A 17,285-nucleotide genomic window follows, 5' to 3' on the forward strand; every position below is an offset into this window, starting at 1 on the left:
AGTTATAAGAAAGCAAATTGATAACATATTTCACAAACAGTTTCAAGGGTATATGATGGAGTGGGTATATTTACCTCAATTTCTGATGCCCTTTATATCTGTGCAGTATCTTTTTTTTTAATGTTTATTTATTAATTTATTTTGCGAAAGAGAGTGTGGGCGGGGAAGGGGCAGAAAAAGAAGGAGGAGAGAATCCCAAGCAGGCTCTGCATTGTATGCACAGAGCACTATATGGGGCTCGATCTCATGAACCATGAGATCATGACCTGAGCCAAAATCGAGAGTCAGATGCTTAACCAACTGAGCCACCCAGGTGCCCCTGCACAGTATCTTTTTATACAATAAATATCTCAGTTGACTACAACATTGCGAGGCTAAGATACTAAAAAGAATCTCCATTACCATCAATTATGTTCTGTAAAATGCATTTAATAGATTCATTTATGTTCTATTAGCCATACTTATTAAAATAAGAAGATATTCCAGTACATTTCAGTTTTAACAAAAGGAATTCTAATTTAATAGGAAAAAAACCCAGATTACCTCATTTCCTAAACATTCTAGTTTAATCATTGTTTTATTACAAGACATCATTATTTTGGGGAGGAGGCTTTTAAAGTTTTCAATTAGTTACTTACTCTGTGGTGATAGAGAGAGAAGTATCTTTTCTCCTGTTCTTAGAAAAATCCCTACAATGTGAGATAACCAAGCTGGTCCCATTTGCCAGAGCAGAATAAATACTGGAGAAATGTTTTTTGACTGACACTTACAGGGTGGGAGTTAGGGAGTTAGAGCTCACACAGATCAGAACCAGTTTGCTATTCCTCTGCACTTAAACCCTTTCTTCTCCCTGACCCTTTCAAATGTGGATGTTCCTGGGAAGAATTTTGAAAGCAAAACCTAAGGATACAGCTAACAGGTTATTTATAGATTAAGACTTGGATTTGAGATTACTTGGCCACAAAAGAAAAAAATGGGCCAAGGGATAGTCTTAGCCAGGATATGGGCATTGGCGTTTTTTTGTTGTTAGGCAAAAACTTGGGTTTTATAGGTTTTAATCCTTTTCATTTATGATAGGTATTTTTACATATAGAAATGTTATTATTAACTTATAAATAAATAAAATGAGAGTTGAAAATTTCATCCCTCAGAAATTAAGGACCAGTAAAAAGCATAGCCAGAGAATGCGTTTCAAAATTACCACATGGTGGCTCAGTCGGTTAAGTGTCCGACTTTGGCTCAGGTCACAGCTTGTGGGTTCGAGCGCCTCATCGGGCTCTGTGCTGACAGCTCAGAGCCTGGAGCTGGCTTTGGATACTGGAGCCTGTTTTGGATTCTTTGTCTTCCTCTCTCTCTCTGTCCCTCCCCTGCTTGTGCTCTGTCTCTCTCCCTTTCTCTCTCTCAAAAATAAACATTTTAAAAAAATCACCACATGTCCAGAAAGTTCCTTTAGCCTTCATATTACACATTTCAATTGTATGAGCTAAATTTTTCTAAAATGGAGTTTTTCTAAATCTGGGGCAGCTGAATTTTAGAAAGATTTGTTGTATTACTTAGTTCCTTCTCAGGGGATATATTTTTAGAATTGCCCCCAAAGTTCTGTTCAAGCAGTGAAGTACCGATTATTTTCTTTTGAAAGCAGATTTTTTTATTATTATATGAGATGGTGATGAAGCTATATTTAGGATTAATCACCCTTTTTTCACTTTTATTTTTTAATGTTATTGTTAAGTACTTACTGAGTAGCTATATTGGGATTCTCACTGTGAATATTTATTCTCTGTATATTTTTCTAGTTTCTTTTCCTGTGATTATTCTTAAACGTTCCTCCCATAAACTTTGAGCATCAGGCCTCTTTGCTTGACCTGTTTCTCTGAGTGATCTCATGTACTTTCTTGCCCTCATTGGCCACTTATATGCATTCTGTCTTCTCTCAGTTCTGGATGCTTGTCAAACATTTTCACCTGCCCTATACCCCAGGAAACTCAGATTCAGAATATGTAAAACAGAACTTTTTTCAACTCAGCACTCCCAAAACAAACAATATTCTTTCCATATTCCCAAATTACCACTCTCTGTTATCTTAAGTTTCCTATCACTCCCACATTAATTTGGTCACTAAATGGTAAGTCACCTTCTTATGTCTCTAAAATCCAACCCTTGTTCATTACCATTTTTTGTTACCCTGCTTTAGGCCTTTATCATTGTTTAGCTGGACTATTAAATATCCTTCTAATGATACTTCTTGGCTACAGTTATTTCCTGCTAGTACCATCTCTGTGCTGTAGCCAGTTATTTTTCTAAAATGCTGATATTTATTGTTTCATATCCTTGCATAAAAATCTTATGCAAGGTGCTCCTCATAGCCTACAGTATAAAGTCTAAACTATTATGGCATATAAGACCAAAGTTCTTTAAAAACCCTCTCAGTGTTCGTTACTATTCCCTTCTTCCCTTGGGTCATAGCCCAGACTATGCCACCATGACCATGGCAGGTGGTTACATGGCTGTCCCCTTTACTCATTCTGTTCCCTTGCCCAGAATGTTCTCCCTCCTTTGTTAAAATTTCTGCTCATCTGTTAGGGTATAGCGTCAGTGTTAACACCTATTGACATCTTTTCCCACACTTTCCGAGACTTTACATTGATTTGTAATTATTTACTTTCTCTTCTAAGTTTTTGAAAATAGCAGTTATATGTATTTATCTTTGTTCCTATGACCCTTTTTTAGTACTCAGGATATAGTAATCACTCAATGAATGTAAACTGCATTTACTCAGATAATAGGCTATTAACATTAAGGTAAATTGAATTTTTGATTGGTTCAATAATAAAAATTATTTCAGTATGAGACACTTTTTCTAAAGTTGATTAAAATATCTTTATGCCTTAGCATTGTGGCATGAAAATGTTCTTAGTATTTGAGAACTTGGAACACCCTGTGATTTTCATTAAAATATATACTGTCGGGGCTCCTGGGTGGCGCAGTCGGTTAAGCGTCCGACTTCAGCCAGGTCGCGATCTCGCGGTCCGTGAGTTCGAGCCCCGCGTCGGCTCTGGGCTGATGGACGGCTCGGAGCCTGGAGCCTGTTTCCGATTCTGTGTCTCCCTCTCTCTCTGCCCCTCCCCCGTTCATGCTATGTCTCTCTCTGTCACAAAAATAAATAAAAAAACGTTGAAAAAAAAAATTAAAAAAAATAAAAATAAAAAAAATAAAAAAATAAAATAAAATATATACTGTCATCTTGACATAGATAGTATATAGGGTACCGAAGACAAATGAGCTGCATCAGGATAACTTCTGAGTGCTCTTTTAAAAATCTGCTGTTCACACTCTCAACAATAGCCAAATTATGGAAAGAGCCTAAATGTCCATCAACTGATGAATGGATAAAGAAATTGTGGTTTATATACACAATGGAATACTACGTGGCAATGAGAAAAAATGAAATATGGCCTTTTGTAGCAACGTGGATGGAACTGGAGAGTGTGATGCTAAGTGAAATAAGCCATACAGAGAAAGACAGATACCATATGGTTTCACTCTTATGTGGATCCTGAGAAACTTAACAGAAACCCATGGGGGAGGGGAAGGAAAAAAAAAAAAAAAAGAGGTTAGAGTGGGAGAGAGCCAAAGCATAGGAGACTGTTAAAAACTGAGAACAAACTGAGGGTTGATGGGGGGTGGGAGGGAGGGGAGGGTGGGTGATGGGTATTGAGGAGGGCACCTTTTGGGATGAGCACTGGGTGTTGTATGGAAACCAATTTGACAGTAAATTTCATATATTAAAAAAATAAAATAAATAATAAAAATAAAAATAAAAATCTGCTGTTCAGGGCACCTAGATGGCCCAGTTGGTTAAGCATCTGACTTTGGCTCAGGTCACGATCTTGCAGTTTGTGGGTTCAAGCCCCATGTCTGGCTCTGTGCTGACAGCTCAGAGCCTGGAGCCTGCTTCAGATTCCGTGTCTCCCTTGTTGTCTGCCTTCCCTCTCCCCCTTTGCTCACGCTCTGTCTCTCAAAATTAAATAAACATTAAAATTTTTCAAATAAATGAATAAATAAGAATTTTTTTTTTTTAAATCTGCTTTTCAGGTCTCATCCAAACCTAATGAATCTGAACCTTTGGTTTTGGGGACCCAAGAATATGTTTCTAACTAAAATATCTAGGTGATTCTGATACGCAAGTAAATCTGGGAACTATTAAGGAGCCTGAGACATACTGACAAAGGATATAACCAAGATGATTTTTTTCCTTCCTTTTTCTAATAAAAATTTTGGTTAGTTAGAAGTAAGTTATTTGCAGTTTTTCCGCTGTGTGGGTGTGGTTTAATGTATCCTGTACAATCTCATTAATCTCCTTCAGCGAAGCATCCTGTTAAAAGTGGCTGAAACCATCAAAAGTTGGATTTTTTCTCAGTACAATAAGAAAGATGACTTACTTCACAAGTTGGTAAGTGTTTGCTCTATTTCTTTTAGTCAGTTTTCAGGACTCCAGTTTATTAATGACAATACAATGAATCAGAATTTGTTTTGCTACTGATTTGGGCAGTGATTGATTCTAAATTCTGAAAAGTTCTCTGAAAGGAGACTGCCTGCTTCATAAAGTGTTTAAATAAAGTTTGTTTGTGTCACCTAAAAAAAAAAGAAATTCTTCAATAACTGTGGATCTTGAATTTGGACTTAATTTAGTATTATTTCATAGCTCTTCTAAGAGGTTATTAGCCATTTAGAATAGAATATTCTAGTTGTTATTGAAACCTTATTTGTTAGATTACTAATTTCCTGCTGCCATCTTCCTCCATTGACAAATACTCCTCTCATTAAGGAAGAGAGTGTATCAATTAGTGGGACCTTCTTTTTTTTCATTAGGAGCTTGACTGTATCCTTTTTTTCTTTTCTTTCTTTTTTTTTCTTATTGACTGTCTGTATCTTTATCCCATAGTCTATGATTAGAGTTTGGGCAAAATCAAAGTGGTTCCCCCCTGATTTATTTATCATTAATCTATCATTCCCTGACAACTTAATATGTAAACTTTAGTCTCCCAAGACCAGTAATCACAGAATTTCCCAGAGACTTGGAATTGTGACCATTGAGAGTCTCTGATTCCTGTGAGGCTTGCTTTTTTTTTTTTTCCTGCTCTCTGCTGTAGTATATCTGGTATTTGACCTGTGACACCCCCCCCCCCCCCCCCCGCCCAAGAGGGAATGCTTCAACTTTGTACATCTTAAGCAAGGCAAAATCCAGGTAGTATAGCTAAAAAATTGAAGTAACGAAGTTCTCATGGCTCTCCTAAGGAGCGATCAAGTATGGGTAGGCAGATTTCAGGATCTTCTGCTGGCCTGTGACCTTAAGATGATAATTATCATTCTTGTGAATTACCATTTGTAAGGAGATGTTTACAAAGTGCTTTCACATTTTGATTTGCTACTTCAAATACTGTAAAGTTTAGTGCATTTTGCCATTTGGAAGTGGTAAGATTTCCAAATGTCTGAGATTCAGATAGTTCAGTTTGGTTTAAGAATACTTAGTGAGTTGTTCAAGAATGTTCAGCTAGAAATTGATAGAGTTAGAATTTGAATTCAGGTCTCCTGTTTCCAAGCCCAGGTTCTTCATTATAACATAGTACCTCACTGGCTTGAGTGTTATTATGCCTTGACTGACTAAAATTACTTTTTTAGCAATCCAAATGGGCAAGTTCTCTGTTCAGGGTTTCATCTTTGTAGGTATGTTGAGAAGGTCAATGAAGTGTCTTGTCACCTACGTAGAATATCATCTCTATCCAGGTGGAGCCATCCTCATTCTTCAGTGATACTAGGATTGTGGTAAGGTATACGGATCCATATACATTTTTCTGTGGTTTAATCATAGTGTGCATAGTCCTGATCTTTTCATTCTTGGTTCTTTGTCACTGGCCACATGTTTCACTGTAAAGTGCCAACTTCTGTATGCATCCCTTTTGTGCCTACATTATAGAGAACTGTAGCAAGTACTTACCAAAGAAATCATTTAATAGTAATGGAACGAGGAATTACCCCGTTGGCTTCTGGCATGAGATGCTTGACTCTTCCCTTTGTCAGACATACTTAAAATTTTATTAGCTATACAGATATTGAACCAGTCCCTTTTTCCTTTTATTAAAATACTGACAGTTGCTCCATGATATCTGAACCTTTTCCTTTTTATTAAAGTACTTCTTAAAGATTTTTAAAAAGTTCATTTATAACAACTATAACGGTAATGGTATTAGTACTTTTGAAGCACTTTTTAGCCTGTAAAGTGCTTTCACACATGTTACCTCATTTGATCCTCATCAGCTCTATGAAACAGAACAATGTATTAAAAAGTATAGAAGATCGTTGAAATATATTGACACATACATAATTCCCTTCTCCATGCCTAGGGGTAAAAACAGAAATCTGTCTATTCTTTTTTAGCTGTGCTTCTCATACCCTTTCATTCCATACAGGCAGAAATCTTCCTGAGTTACCGTCTCATACATTTTCCTGTTTAGATCCTTAAAATATCACCATTACCCATTGAATCAAGTCCAGTTCATCATGTTAGCATCAAAGAGTCTGCAAAATTTGGCCCCAAACTACCTTTCCAGTCTTACCCACCAATTTGTTCATCACCCAACCCAGTCTTCCTTTTCTTTTATTCCATACCTGTTCTGCATGTCTGTGTTTGTGCTATTATACTATGGTAGAACCCTTTCCGTTTTTCCTCTATTACTGTAGTCTGTTCAGTAAGCAGTCCCAGCTCTTCCTTAAAGCCTTTCCCACAAACTTCAGTCTATTGGATCTCTTATTTTCTTCAACACTATAGTAACAATTATCCACTATGTTTCAAGTTTATATATTGTATTATGGTGCGTTTCTTTATTATGTTTTAATTATTTCGTGTGTACTAACAACATTAACAGCTAAGACTTACATAGTACTTAATTTGCACCAGTACTTACTATGCATCAGACACTATATATTGTACAAATATTGACTTATTTAATTTTCATAGTAGGTACTATTGAAGTAGGTACTATTCTTAACCTCATTTTGCAGATGAGGAAACTGGAGCAGAGAAGTTAATAACTTAAGATGTGGAACCAGGATATAAACCTAGGTACTAACTAGGTCTCAGCACTCAAACTTGTTAAGGGTGAGCCAAAGTTCACCTAGTGCACTTCCCCACAGCGCAGAGCATCCAACCATAAAGATGATAATATAATATCTAGTCAATCAGTATTAGTAGCTTTTAAATTTCTTCGCTTGTTTGACACTTGGACCTCGGTCCAAATAGGGCTTTTGTGAGATGTTTCTTAATATAGCAGGTGTCTATTTTCCCACTAGTTTGATTGGCATATTGCAGCAGTTTCCCTATTTTCTGCAGTTCTCATTTTTTTTTAATGTTTATTTATTTTTGAGAGAGAGACAGAGCACGAGCAGGGGAGGGGCAGAGAGAGAGGGAGACACAGAATCTGAAGAGGCTTCAGGCTCTGAGCTGTCAGCACAGAGCCTGATGTGGGGCTCAAACTCATGAGTCATGAGATCATGGCCTGAGCCAAAGTTGGACACTTAACTGAGCCACCCAGGTGCCCCTGCAGTTCTCATTTCTATAATTAAAGAGTAATATACAATTTTATAATTTATCCTTAAGAAAAAACTTAATTCCTCAGTGTAATCTGATTTAATTTTATAGCTATTGTGATCAGAATATAGTTCAAGTTCTTCCTTTGCAGAGACAGTCTAGTCACTAGATAATACTGCTTTAATTATTTAGAGTGTCTTGGTCCCTTTCAAGTTCATTTGTATTTATAGGTAATTGTAAGTAGTTTGTCACATTCTTGAATCACATATTCCTAAAGCTACTAGTACTGCCTCAAAGCACAATGGTTTTGGGGAAACATTATCCCAGTTTTGCAAACAGTTCTGATGCTAAGGATGGTGTTAAAGAAAGCGTACCTGATTAAGCAGCATATCTGTACAAGGGGCTTTGAAGAGGCAAAGCTCCCATTCTGTGTTAATAGCTTTCCCTCTCTTTGTGAGCCTTAGCCTTCCTTAAGTTAGGCTTCTTTAAACTTACCCAAATGTAGGTACATTGAGGTCTCATAAAAGGTAGGATTTAAAGCTTTTATAGCAAAAACTTGATTTTTAATGCTTAATGTTTTACTATCTCTCTGTGTGTGTGGAATCCAAATCAGATAATAAGGCCAGTATGTGAGGATTTATTTCAAAGATTACTTGAAAAGCTGCCATGCTCCTCCTTTTGCCCTCCTTGCTTCCACCCCTTCCCTAACAGTAGTATAAAGTGAATTGTGCTCTTCTCTTTGTGAAAGTGGGGTGGAATGTCAGTTAATTGGTTCCTAAGCTTAGAATCATGATTCTAAGAAGAGTGAAGAGACACACGGAAAGATGTGCAGCATCCCTAATCATCAGGGAAATGCAAATCAAAGCCATAATGAGATGTCACCTTACACCTGTCAGAATGCCTGATATCAAAAAGACAAGAAATAACAAATGTTGACAAGGATGTAGAGAAAAAAGAACTTTCAGTACTGTTGGTGGGAATGTAAATTGGTGTAGCCACTGTGAAAAACAATATGAAAGTTCCTCAAAAAATTAAAACCAGAAATACCACACAATCCAGTAGTTTCACTAATGGTTATTTACGTAAAGAAAACAAAAACACTAATTTAAAAAGATAAATGCACCTCTATGTTTATTGCTGCATTATTTACAATAGCCAAGATATGGAAGCAACCTAAGTATCCATCAATAGGTGAATGGATAAAGAAGAAATTATATATATCTATATATCTATATATACATATAGATATATAGATATATAGATAATGAATATTACTCAGCCATAAAAAGAAGAATGAGATCTTGCCACGTACAACAACATGGATGGACCTACAGGGTATTATGCTAAATGAAATGAGTCAGACAGAGAAAGATAAGTACCATATGATTTCACTTATACGTGGAATCTGAAAACCAAAAGAAACAAAACAAAAACAGACCCATAAATACAGAGAACAAACATGGTTGCCAGAGGGGTGGGGGTTGGAGGGATGGGCAGAATGAGTAAAGGGGAGTGGGAGGTTCAGGCTTCCAGTATGGAATGAGTAAGTCACAGGGATGAAAGACACAGCATAGGGAATTCAGTCAATGCTAACTGTAACAACACTGTATGGTGACAGATGGTAGCTGCACTTGTGGTGAGCATGGCATAATGTATAGAGTTGTCAAATCACTGTGTTGTACACCTGAAACCTAATGTAGCATTGTATGGTAACTAGAACTCAAAAAAAAACAAAAAAAACAAAAACAAAAAAACCAGAGAGAAAGAAAGGAAGAAAAAAGAAAAGGAGAGGAAAGAGAAAAAGAAGAGAGAAGAAACAGTGGTTCAAATATGAAACAAAAGTGATACACAGGCACATGCAAGGTGTGTCAGTAGATGGTGAAAAAAAAAATAATGCCAGGCTAAAGGAAGACCAGCGTTCCAAGATGTTCTTGTTTTATATAACTGAAAATCAATAAAGGGGTGCCTGGCCGGCCTAGTCAGTAGAGCATGTGACTCTTGATCTTGGGGTCATGAGTTCAAGCCCCACATTGGACATAGAGCTTATCTAAAGAAAGAAAATTAATAAATATATCCATATGGGACTAATATTAAAAATATTCTTCTCCTTCTCTAAAAGGAGTGTATGTGGTGACACATAACCCACAATCGAGGACATGCTCTCATAGTTGGATATATGGATCACTGCATTCCTATTAAGTTCCCATTATGAGGAGCTAGGGCAGGGTAGGCTCTTGTGTGGGAATGATTAACTGGCTAAGAAGAGCAAACCCATTGCCTTCAAACCCTGGACCTAATGGTTTTACTTTAACTGCTAAAGGCCTTATCCGGTAAAAGTTCTATTTTTTCTTAAAATAGGATCATTCTGTTCTTACATGTAATGCATAATAAAACTTCAAATTTTCTCATACAGCAGGCTATATGTAGGAAAGTATAATTGACTACCAAAGACTTAGGATTTGAAATCAGAATTCTAGAAGTTACTTAATCTCTTTGGGCATCAGTTTTCTCCTCTATAGAATGGAGAGGAGGATGAAATGTACATCACAGGGTTACTGTGAAAGTTAACCTATGTACTCTTAACATTGCTACTTCATCTCTCACCCTTTTTGTTTTATTTTGTTTGTTTGTTTGTTTGTTTGTTTGTTTGAAGTTTATTTATTTAAGTACTCTCTACACTCAACCTAGGGCTTGAACTCACAACTCCAAGATCAAGTCACATGCTCCTCTGACCGGGCCAGCTAGGCACCCCCTCATCTCTCACCTTCTTACCATGCATTGTATGGAAAGCTAAAAGCAGTAACTTGCAGTTCTAGAGAGGCTTTTGCTCTTCCCACCCCGTCTTCCAACTCTTTCATCTGGTCAGTTCTTGTTCATGCTTTAAGACTCAGCTCAGGCAGGCATCACCTGTTTTCCTTTCTCGGACTTCATTACAACTTTTGGTTCTTCTGTGCCATTTTCATAATCCCAGGTATACCTTATTGCACTTCTTTGCACATTGTAACTGTTTCCTTTTCAGTCCTCTTCATTAAACTGTGAACTTTAAGAGTAGAGACCTTGTATGTTTTGTTCATTTTTTGTGCCTTTGGTCTCAAGCATGGTGCCTGGTATATATAATATTTCTTGATAGATAGAAAGAAAAGAAGAAGGAATAAATGAGCTGGTATATGTGAAAGCATTTTGTAAACTATAAAGTGCTATGCACATATTAGCGCGGTTTTGCATTACATTCCTTAATGTTGTGTTTGTCCATTTTTAGAAGGCCTTGATCCTGCTGATGTAATTCTTACATTTTGGCTATATTGTTACAGTATCCAGGGACAACATCTTATGTTACAGGATTATACCTTCCATGCTCTGTTCCAGCAATTTAATTAATTAGGCTTAACTAGACAGGCTTATTAATATGTAGTTACTACACATTTCTTTATTAAAAATTTATATTTCACATCTGGTGGCTCAATGATGTCCATTGCAATTTTTATTGTTTCACATTTACAGTGAAACTGAAACCCCATATACATAATACTAAAGATAGATTGGACTGTTGTATCTTCTTGGAGGCTATACTGAAAATATATATAGTACCCCTAAATTTTGTTAGTACATTAGGAGCTTAGCATTTCATACAAAATTATGTGTGTATTAATGCCTCTCTTCGGGTTTTTTAATGGCAAGGATACTGGATTCCGACTCGACTCACTACATACCATCCTGCAACAGGAAGTCCTGTTACAAGAGGATGTGGAGCTGATTGAGCTACTTGATCCCAGTATCCTGTCTGCAGGGCAACCTCAACAACAGGAAAATGGACACCTTCCAACGCTTTGCTCCCTGGCAACCCCTAATATTTGGTACTGTCCAGAAAACATCTATCCTTTGCTTTCATATACAGTATTAGCAGAGGAAATCCACTGTGCTCTCTATTGTAAATTATAAACATTCCATACATTTTAACATTGTAATTAATGATAACCCAGAGGTTTAAAAAAAGAGTACCTTTCTAAAATAAATACTTTTTAAGGTGAAGCTGGAAAAACATCCAATTATTACATATTTTTAATTGAATCTAATTAGTTCTGTGTTTAATAACCCAACAAGCAGGCATAACATGTGCCCCAAGAATCTCTCTTACCCATACACCTATACACATGTGTGCATGCAGTCCTAGCCACTAGCTCTTTTATGTTTCTTTAAAATTAATAGATTATATCATAAACACATTGTAGAGACATCAAAAATAGAATGGGACGTGGAGGTAAAGTCAACTCTTGCTTTGTTGACTGAGAAGCCATAGGAAATATAGACTGACAATTCAGTCCTAAAACTTTTCTTGAAGTATTTGGGTCTAATACAGAAGTCCCAGGCCATGAATACCAAAAAGGGACTTTATATACATATATATATATATATATATACACACACACACACACATATATGTGTATATACATGATATGTATATACATGTATATATATATATACATACATACATATACACATATACACACACACACGCAGAACTGAACTATTAAAGTATGAGTTTATTAAGTGAACAAAATCATTGCTTGAACTATTCAAGTTATATAGGTGATTACATAACATTGGCCTGAGTGTTCTGGATGTATCTTTCTTATAATATTGACAAATGCTTCATATTGTAAGGGATAACAAAGTATGTCTTCCAAATTTGTAGGCACTCAGCCTCATGATGGAGTAAAGCATCATCTTATCCTTTACAAATCTAAGAATGCAAGGAGCTGCTAGAAGGAACCAAGGGTTTTAAGAATTTTATAGCTTTAACTTCTAAGTTTGCTTTAGCCACAGGTGTGATTAAGCAACGCTGAGGCCTGTAAATACTTTTAGACTTCACTATTCATGCATGAAAGTATAGGATAAGATTTTGCTTTATGATGTTACCAATATCACCTGAAAGTAAAGGATTCCAAGGGAAATTAGAACAGGTAAATATTTATTAGGAAGCATTCTTACATGTGACTTTCTTTATAATTTGATTATAACTGTCTTTAAGTATTATTGATGTTTTTTTAGATATCCTAAGAGACATCTCCTTATATTCACCTCTTTCTTATTACATTTTTATCAAAGCCTTCATTGCTTAAAAGACGTATTTTAGTCTATGTATTTGTAATTTGCCTAGATTTAAAAAGTTTCATATATACTTTTACTTTAGTTAAAGCAGTGAAAAAGTACAAAGTATGTGCATATTATCAGCTGCAGTATGTGTATTCCAGATTTATGATGATGATTATTAGATAACTTGAAACAATTACTCAAGTACATATTATTTCTGTATTTGGAAAAATGCTTATATTTTCTTGAGATATTTATTTCTGCGCAAATAATTAGAGTCTGACTTTGGGAAAAGAACTGATACTATCTTAATATTAAAATGTACTTTAATGTTAAAAATTAGTAACAATTATTTTTACTTTTAAATTTGTAAAATTGGATTTTAGGGGCGCCTGGGTGGCTCAGTCGGTTAAGTGTCCGACTTCAGCTCAGGTCACGATCTCGCGGTCCGTGAGTTCGAGCCCGGCGTCGGGCTCTGGGTTGATGGCTCAGAGCCTGGAGCCTGCTTCCGATTCTGTGTCTCCCTCTCTCTCTGCCCCTCCCCTGTTCATGCTGTGTCTCTCTGTCTCAAAAATAAACATTAAAAAAAATTTTTTTTTAAAAATTGGATTTTAAACTCTGTACTTGGTTTTTAGGCTAGAAGAGTCCATATCTTTTTTTTTTTTTTTTTTAGTGTTTATTTTTGAGACAGAGACAGCATGAGCAGGGGAGGGGCAGAGAGAGAGGGAGACAGAATCTGAAGCAGGCCCCAGGCTCTGAGCTGTCAGCACAGAGCCCGATGTGGGGCCTGAACTCATGAACCGCAAGATCATGACCTGAGCAAAGTCGGACACTTTAACCAACTGAGCCACCCAGGCGCCCCAGAAGAGTCCCTATCTTTAAACAAAAAGTCATTTCAGAGGACACCTGTTTCTTACATTCTTTACAAACTTATTAGCTTAGATTTTAATACCTAAGACACCGTTGTTTAGTTGCTAGATTTTTTAAAAACTATTTCACATTACTTATTTAAATGTTATTTTTTAAAGTCATAGTTTACAAAGAAGCTACTAGCATTTTGTCTATTCTAGTAAACCTGAATTATGGACTAAAGTAACACATCCTTCTCTAATCTGATGGGTTATCATGTTTCTTGGTTTCTGTGTTATAGGGATGTCTCAGTGCTGTTTGCCTTCATTAGTTTGCTCATTATGCTTCCCACTTGGTGGATTGTATCTTCCTGGTTGATATGGGGAGTGATCCTGTTTGTTTATCTGATTATAAGAGCTTTGAGATTCTGGAGGACAGCCAAACTACAAGTAACTCTAAAAAAATACATTGTCCGTTTAGAAGATACGGCAACAAATAGCCGAGCTTTTACTAATCTTGTGAGAAAAGCTTTACGTCTCATTCAAGAAACTGAAGTCATTTCCAGAGGATTTACACTGTGAGTTCATATTTCATTTTATTTTTTAAATAATTCTTTTCTACTACATAGTTAAATTAGAGTATTTATTACCTATTTTCATTTCTGTGTTGCATTTACAGAAAAAAAGTAAGTTTTTTCTTTAGCACTTATTAAAGTCTGTTAACTGTGAAGGAATGAATACATTATATGCTAGATTTAATATGTAGTATGATTCTGCTTATCTACTTTGAGAAACCAAAGAGCTTAGAGAATCATGATTATTTGTGTTATGTGATTTCTTATGAGTTAATATACAAAAAGAGCCTAATATTGAAGCTGGCATGCAAGATTACCCAACAAATGTTTGTTTCCTTTACTCTCTGCCAGACATTCTCTTTCCTCAGTTTAAATGATAGATGTATCTGACTTGAATTCATTTTGAAAAATGTTGCCATGCATTAATAATATTCTTTAGGTAAATGTTAGCAGATATTATGGCACTGATACTCTCAGTATATCAAACAAATATTCACATTCCCACAGGAAGTTAAATACTCTCCACTGTAGTCCAGTCTTAATTAAATATTAAGGTATAGGATATATAGGATATTTATTCTGTTATTAAAAGGATAGTTAATGTTTATTGAGCACGAATTATGGTCCAAATACTCTGCTAGGTAATTCTGTATACAACTAAAAGCATACAATTACATATGGTAGAACAAACGTTCAGGTCCATTCCATCTGACTCTAGAGCTTGTTTCCAGTCTGCTAGGCTGCCTGCTGAACACTAACAAATGACAGTAGTACTGTAGTATGTTTAATCATTTATTTAACTTACATAACCTTTCCAGTCTGTAGGTGGGAGAAAGTAAGTATATGATGAAGAATGATTATTACTCTTAATTACTTATATCTGCAAAATCACGAAAAGGGAGAGCAGAAGAACCTTGGGTAGTAATCTCGTTCTTCACTCTGCTGTGCTCTAGAATAGCACTTAAACTGTCCTGACAGAAAAGCCGTATCTGGAAAATAACAAAACAGGAAAGCAAAAGTATCTCTAGTAGTCACTCATTCTTTACTCTGTTGTGTTTTAGAACAGTGTTTAAACAATCCCAAAACAGGAGAGAGATTCTGTAACTTTTTTTTCTGCGTCTTTCAAAATGTAATAGTTCTCCGTGTCTGTTAATATTTGTCCTTGTATTATAAAGTCTATTTGTTGATAGAGCATAACAAATATTAAGTTGTTTGAGCATTAGATTTTAAAAGTTGAAAACAATGCTAAGTAATAGGTCCTTTTCATTCTTGATTTGTACAGTATTTCACTGAGCAGACTGGTTAAGCTAAATGGCTATGTGTCCAATTAATGCTTAGGCACATATAGAGGATTCTGTGCTTTTTGTCATTTTCCAACTTACATTAAAAATTATGTCTAGAATTGTCACGAAGAGCTAAAATGGGCCAGCTACACATGACTTACCTCCGGGTTATGATTCCTATCCATTGACATGCAGTCAGGCAAAAGAAATGTTGGAAAAAATTGTTTGACTTGTCTCCATCTAACTGGATAATGGACTGAGAAAAATTATGAGTAACAATAAATCTTGAATCATAACTTTTTTAGAAATATGTTCATCTTTAAAACTGATTTATTAGTAATATGGAGCGCACACAAGAGTTCCGTATATTGAAAACATGTGCTGTGTTGTTCTGCCTTAATTTGTCTTCTCTAGCGAAGAATCGAACCATTCTTTGCCTCATTCCCTTATTTTAAATTAAGCTTATCAGTCATTGTCCTCTGTTGTTTTTTTTTTTTTTTTTTTAGATTTTTAATGTCTGAATACATTATGGTTTGGTTAACATTTTTAAAGTTTTGATTTAGATATCTTGTTTTGCAAATTTGTGGTTATATTGTAAGAAATTTATAAATTCCAATATTTTGTATTGCTATTGGGAGAGGTTACTGGTTAGGTGGAAAAACTATTATCCAATAGCTATGTAATATGAAATCATTCTATGTTTCATTTAACAAAGCATGATATATTATACATCATTGTTGCAAATAGGTACTCCCCATTTATCTTTTGGAAAGTACTATGAAATGTGCTTCCTCTTGAATAGTTTGGAGAGTAGCTATGCTACTGCCTAGTAACCCTTCCTTTGCCTTTCTACTTGCATTCCCCTGTTGGCCACTGGTCCTGTTATCTCTCTGCGTCCCCTACTTCATTTTGAGTAGGTAAGTGCCAGTGGCAGCAGGTGGGTAAGTCATTTTACCCTACTTTTATGAATGTACAGAATGTATTTCTATACAGTATTTCATTGTTCTGTACAAGTGACCAAAAATATGAGTGATGAACATATGTAAATGCATATTAAGAATGTAAAACTTTTCATACTTACTGTAGATACAGGTTTTAAAAACTAAATGTAAAGCAGTACCACTCTAGTATATTTTAGCAGGTAGAGTGTCTATATCAAAAAGTTGCAATGTCTTACCTAAGTATTCTACATTTCTACCATATTTTGACTAAAATATATTGTTTCCCGTATCAGAAGAAGCCTTTACTCTTTGAGATTTTGATTTTTCATTTGTCTTTTTTTGGAGGGGGGCTATACATGTATCAGGGAAATGGCTATTTATGAGACCTGAGCTGGGATATTTACAGTCTTTTTCTAATAAAAACCATGAAAAAGGTTTTTTTCTAAGTTGAATAGAATTGGGGATTTAGAAAACAAAAACTTTAGGACACCTGTACAGTTGTATCACATTTTACTTTTCAAGTTTGCTTGACAGGGTCAGTGCTGCTTGCCCATTTAATAAAGCTGGACAGCATCCCAGTCAGCATCTCCTCGGTCTTCGGAAAGCTGTCTACAGAACTGTAAGAGCCAACTTTCAAGCAGCAAGGCTCGCTACCCTGTATATGCTGAAAAAATATCCTTTTCTGTCTTCATGTAAGAATAAATATGCTTCCAGAGTCCTGAATATATAGATAGTATAGCTGCATCCTGTAAAAGTTAAGTGTGAACTGAGATTGCCTATTTTGGAGCTAATTTCCATCATCACTTCTATTTTAAAGCTGGAAATGCAGTCTAGGGGGAATAACAATAACAGACAGGAAAAAAGGTTTTCTGTTCTCGTGTGGCTGTTTCAACTGAGGAAAAACTTGAAGGCCCTCCCTCTATTGGTCCAAAGAATAAAGTCAGAAGAACCTGGCTTTG

The 17,285-nt window shown here is 35.8% G+C and overlaps 2 protein-coding genes across 3 annotated transcripts in view; one reads left to right on the top strand and one right to left on the bottom strand.

Moving 5' to 3' along the window:
- VEZT (vezatin, adherens junctions transmembrane protein) overlaps positions 1-17,285 on the top strand; it is a 71,831-nt gene that overhangs the window by 25,149 nt on the left and 29,397 nt on the right. The window contains exons 3-7 of the mRNA XM_078449587.2: positions 4,367-4,453; positions 5,788-5,826; positions 11,267-11,442; positions 13,830-14,105; positions 16,849-16,998. Coding sequence (XP_078305713.1) covers positions 4,367-4,453; positions 5,788-5,826; positions 11,267-11,442; positions 13,830-14,105; positions 16,849-16,998 — 728 coding nt within the window. The remainder of the gene's footprint in view (positions 1-4,366; positions 4,454-5,787; positions 5,827-11,266; positions 11,443-13,829; positions 14,106-16,848; positions 16,999-17,285) is intronic.
- The window catches only part of LOC132693931 (uncharacterized protein C3orf20 homolog), a 192,912-nt gene that overhangs the window by 15,472 nt on the left and 160,155 nt on the right, over positions 1-17,285 (bottom strand). The window lies entirely within an intron of this gene.

Source organism: Panthera onca, chromosome B4, assembly GCF_046562875.1.
Source record: "Panthera onca isolate mPanOnc1 chromosome B4, mPanOnc1 haplotype 2, whole genome shotgun sequence".
In the NCBI taxonomy this organism is placed as follows: domain Eukaryota; kingdom Metazoa; phylum Chordata; class Mammalia; order Carnivora; family Felidae; genus Panthera; species Panthera onca.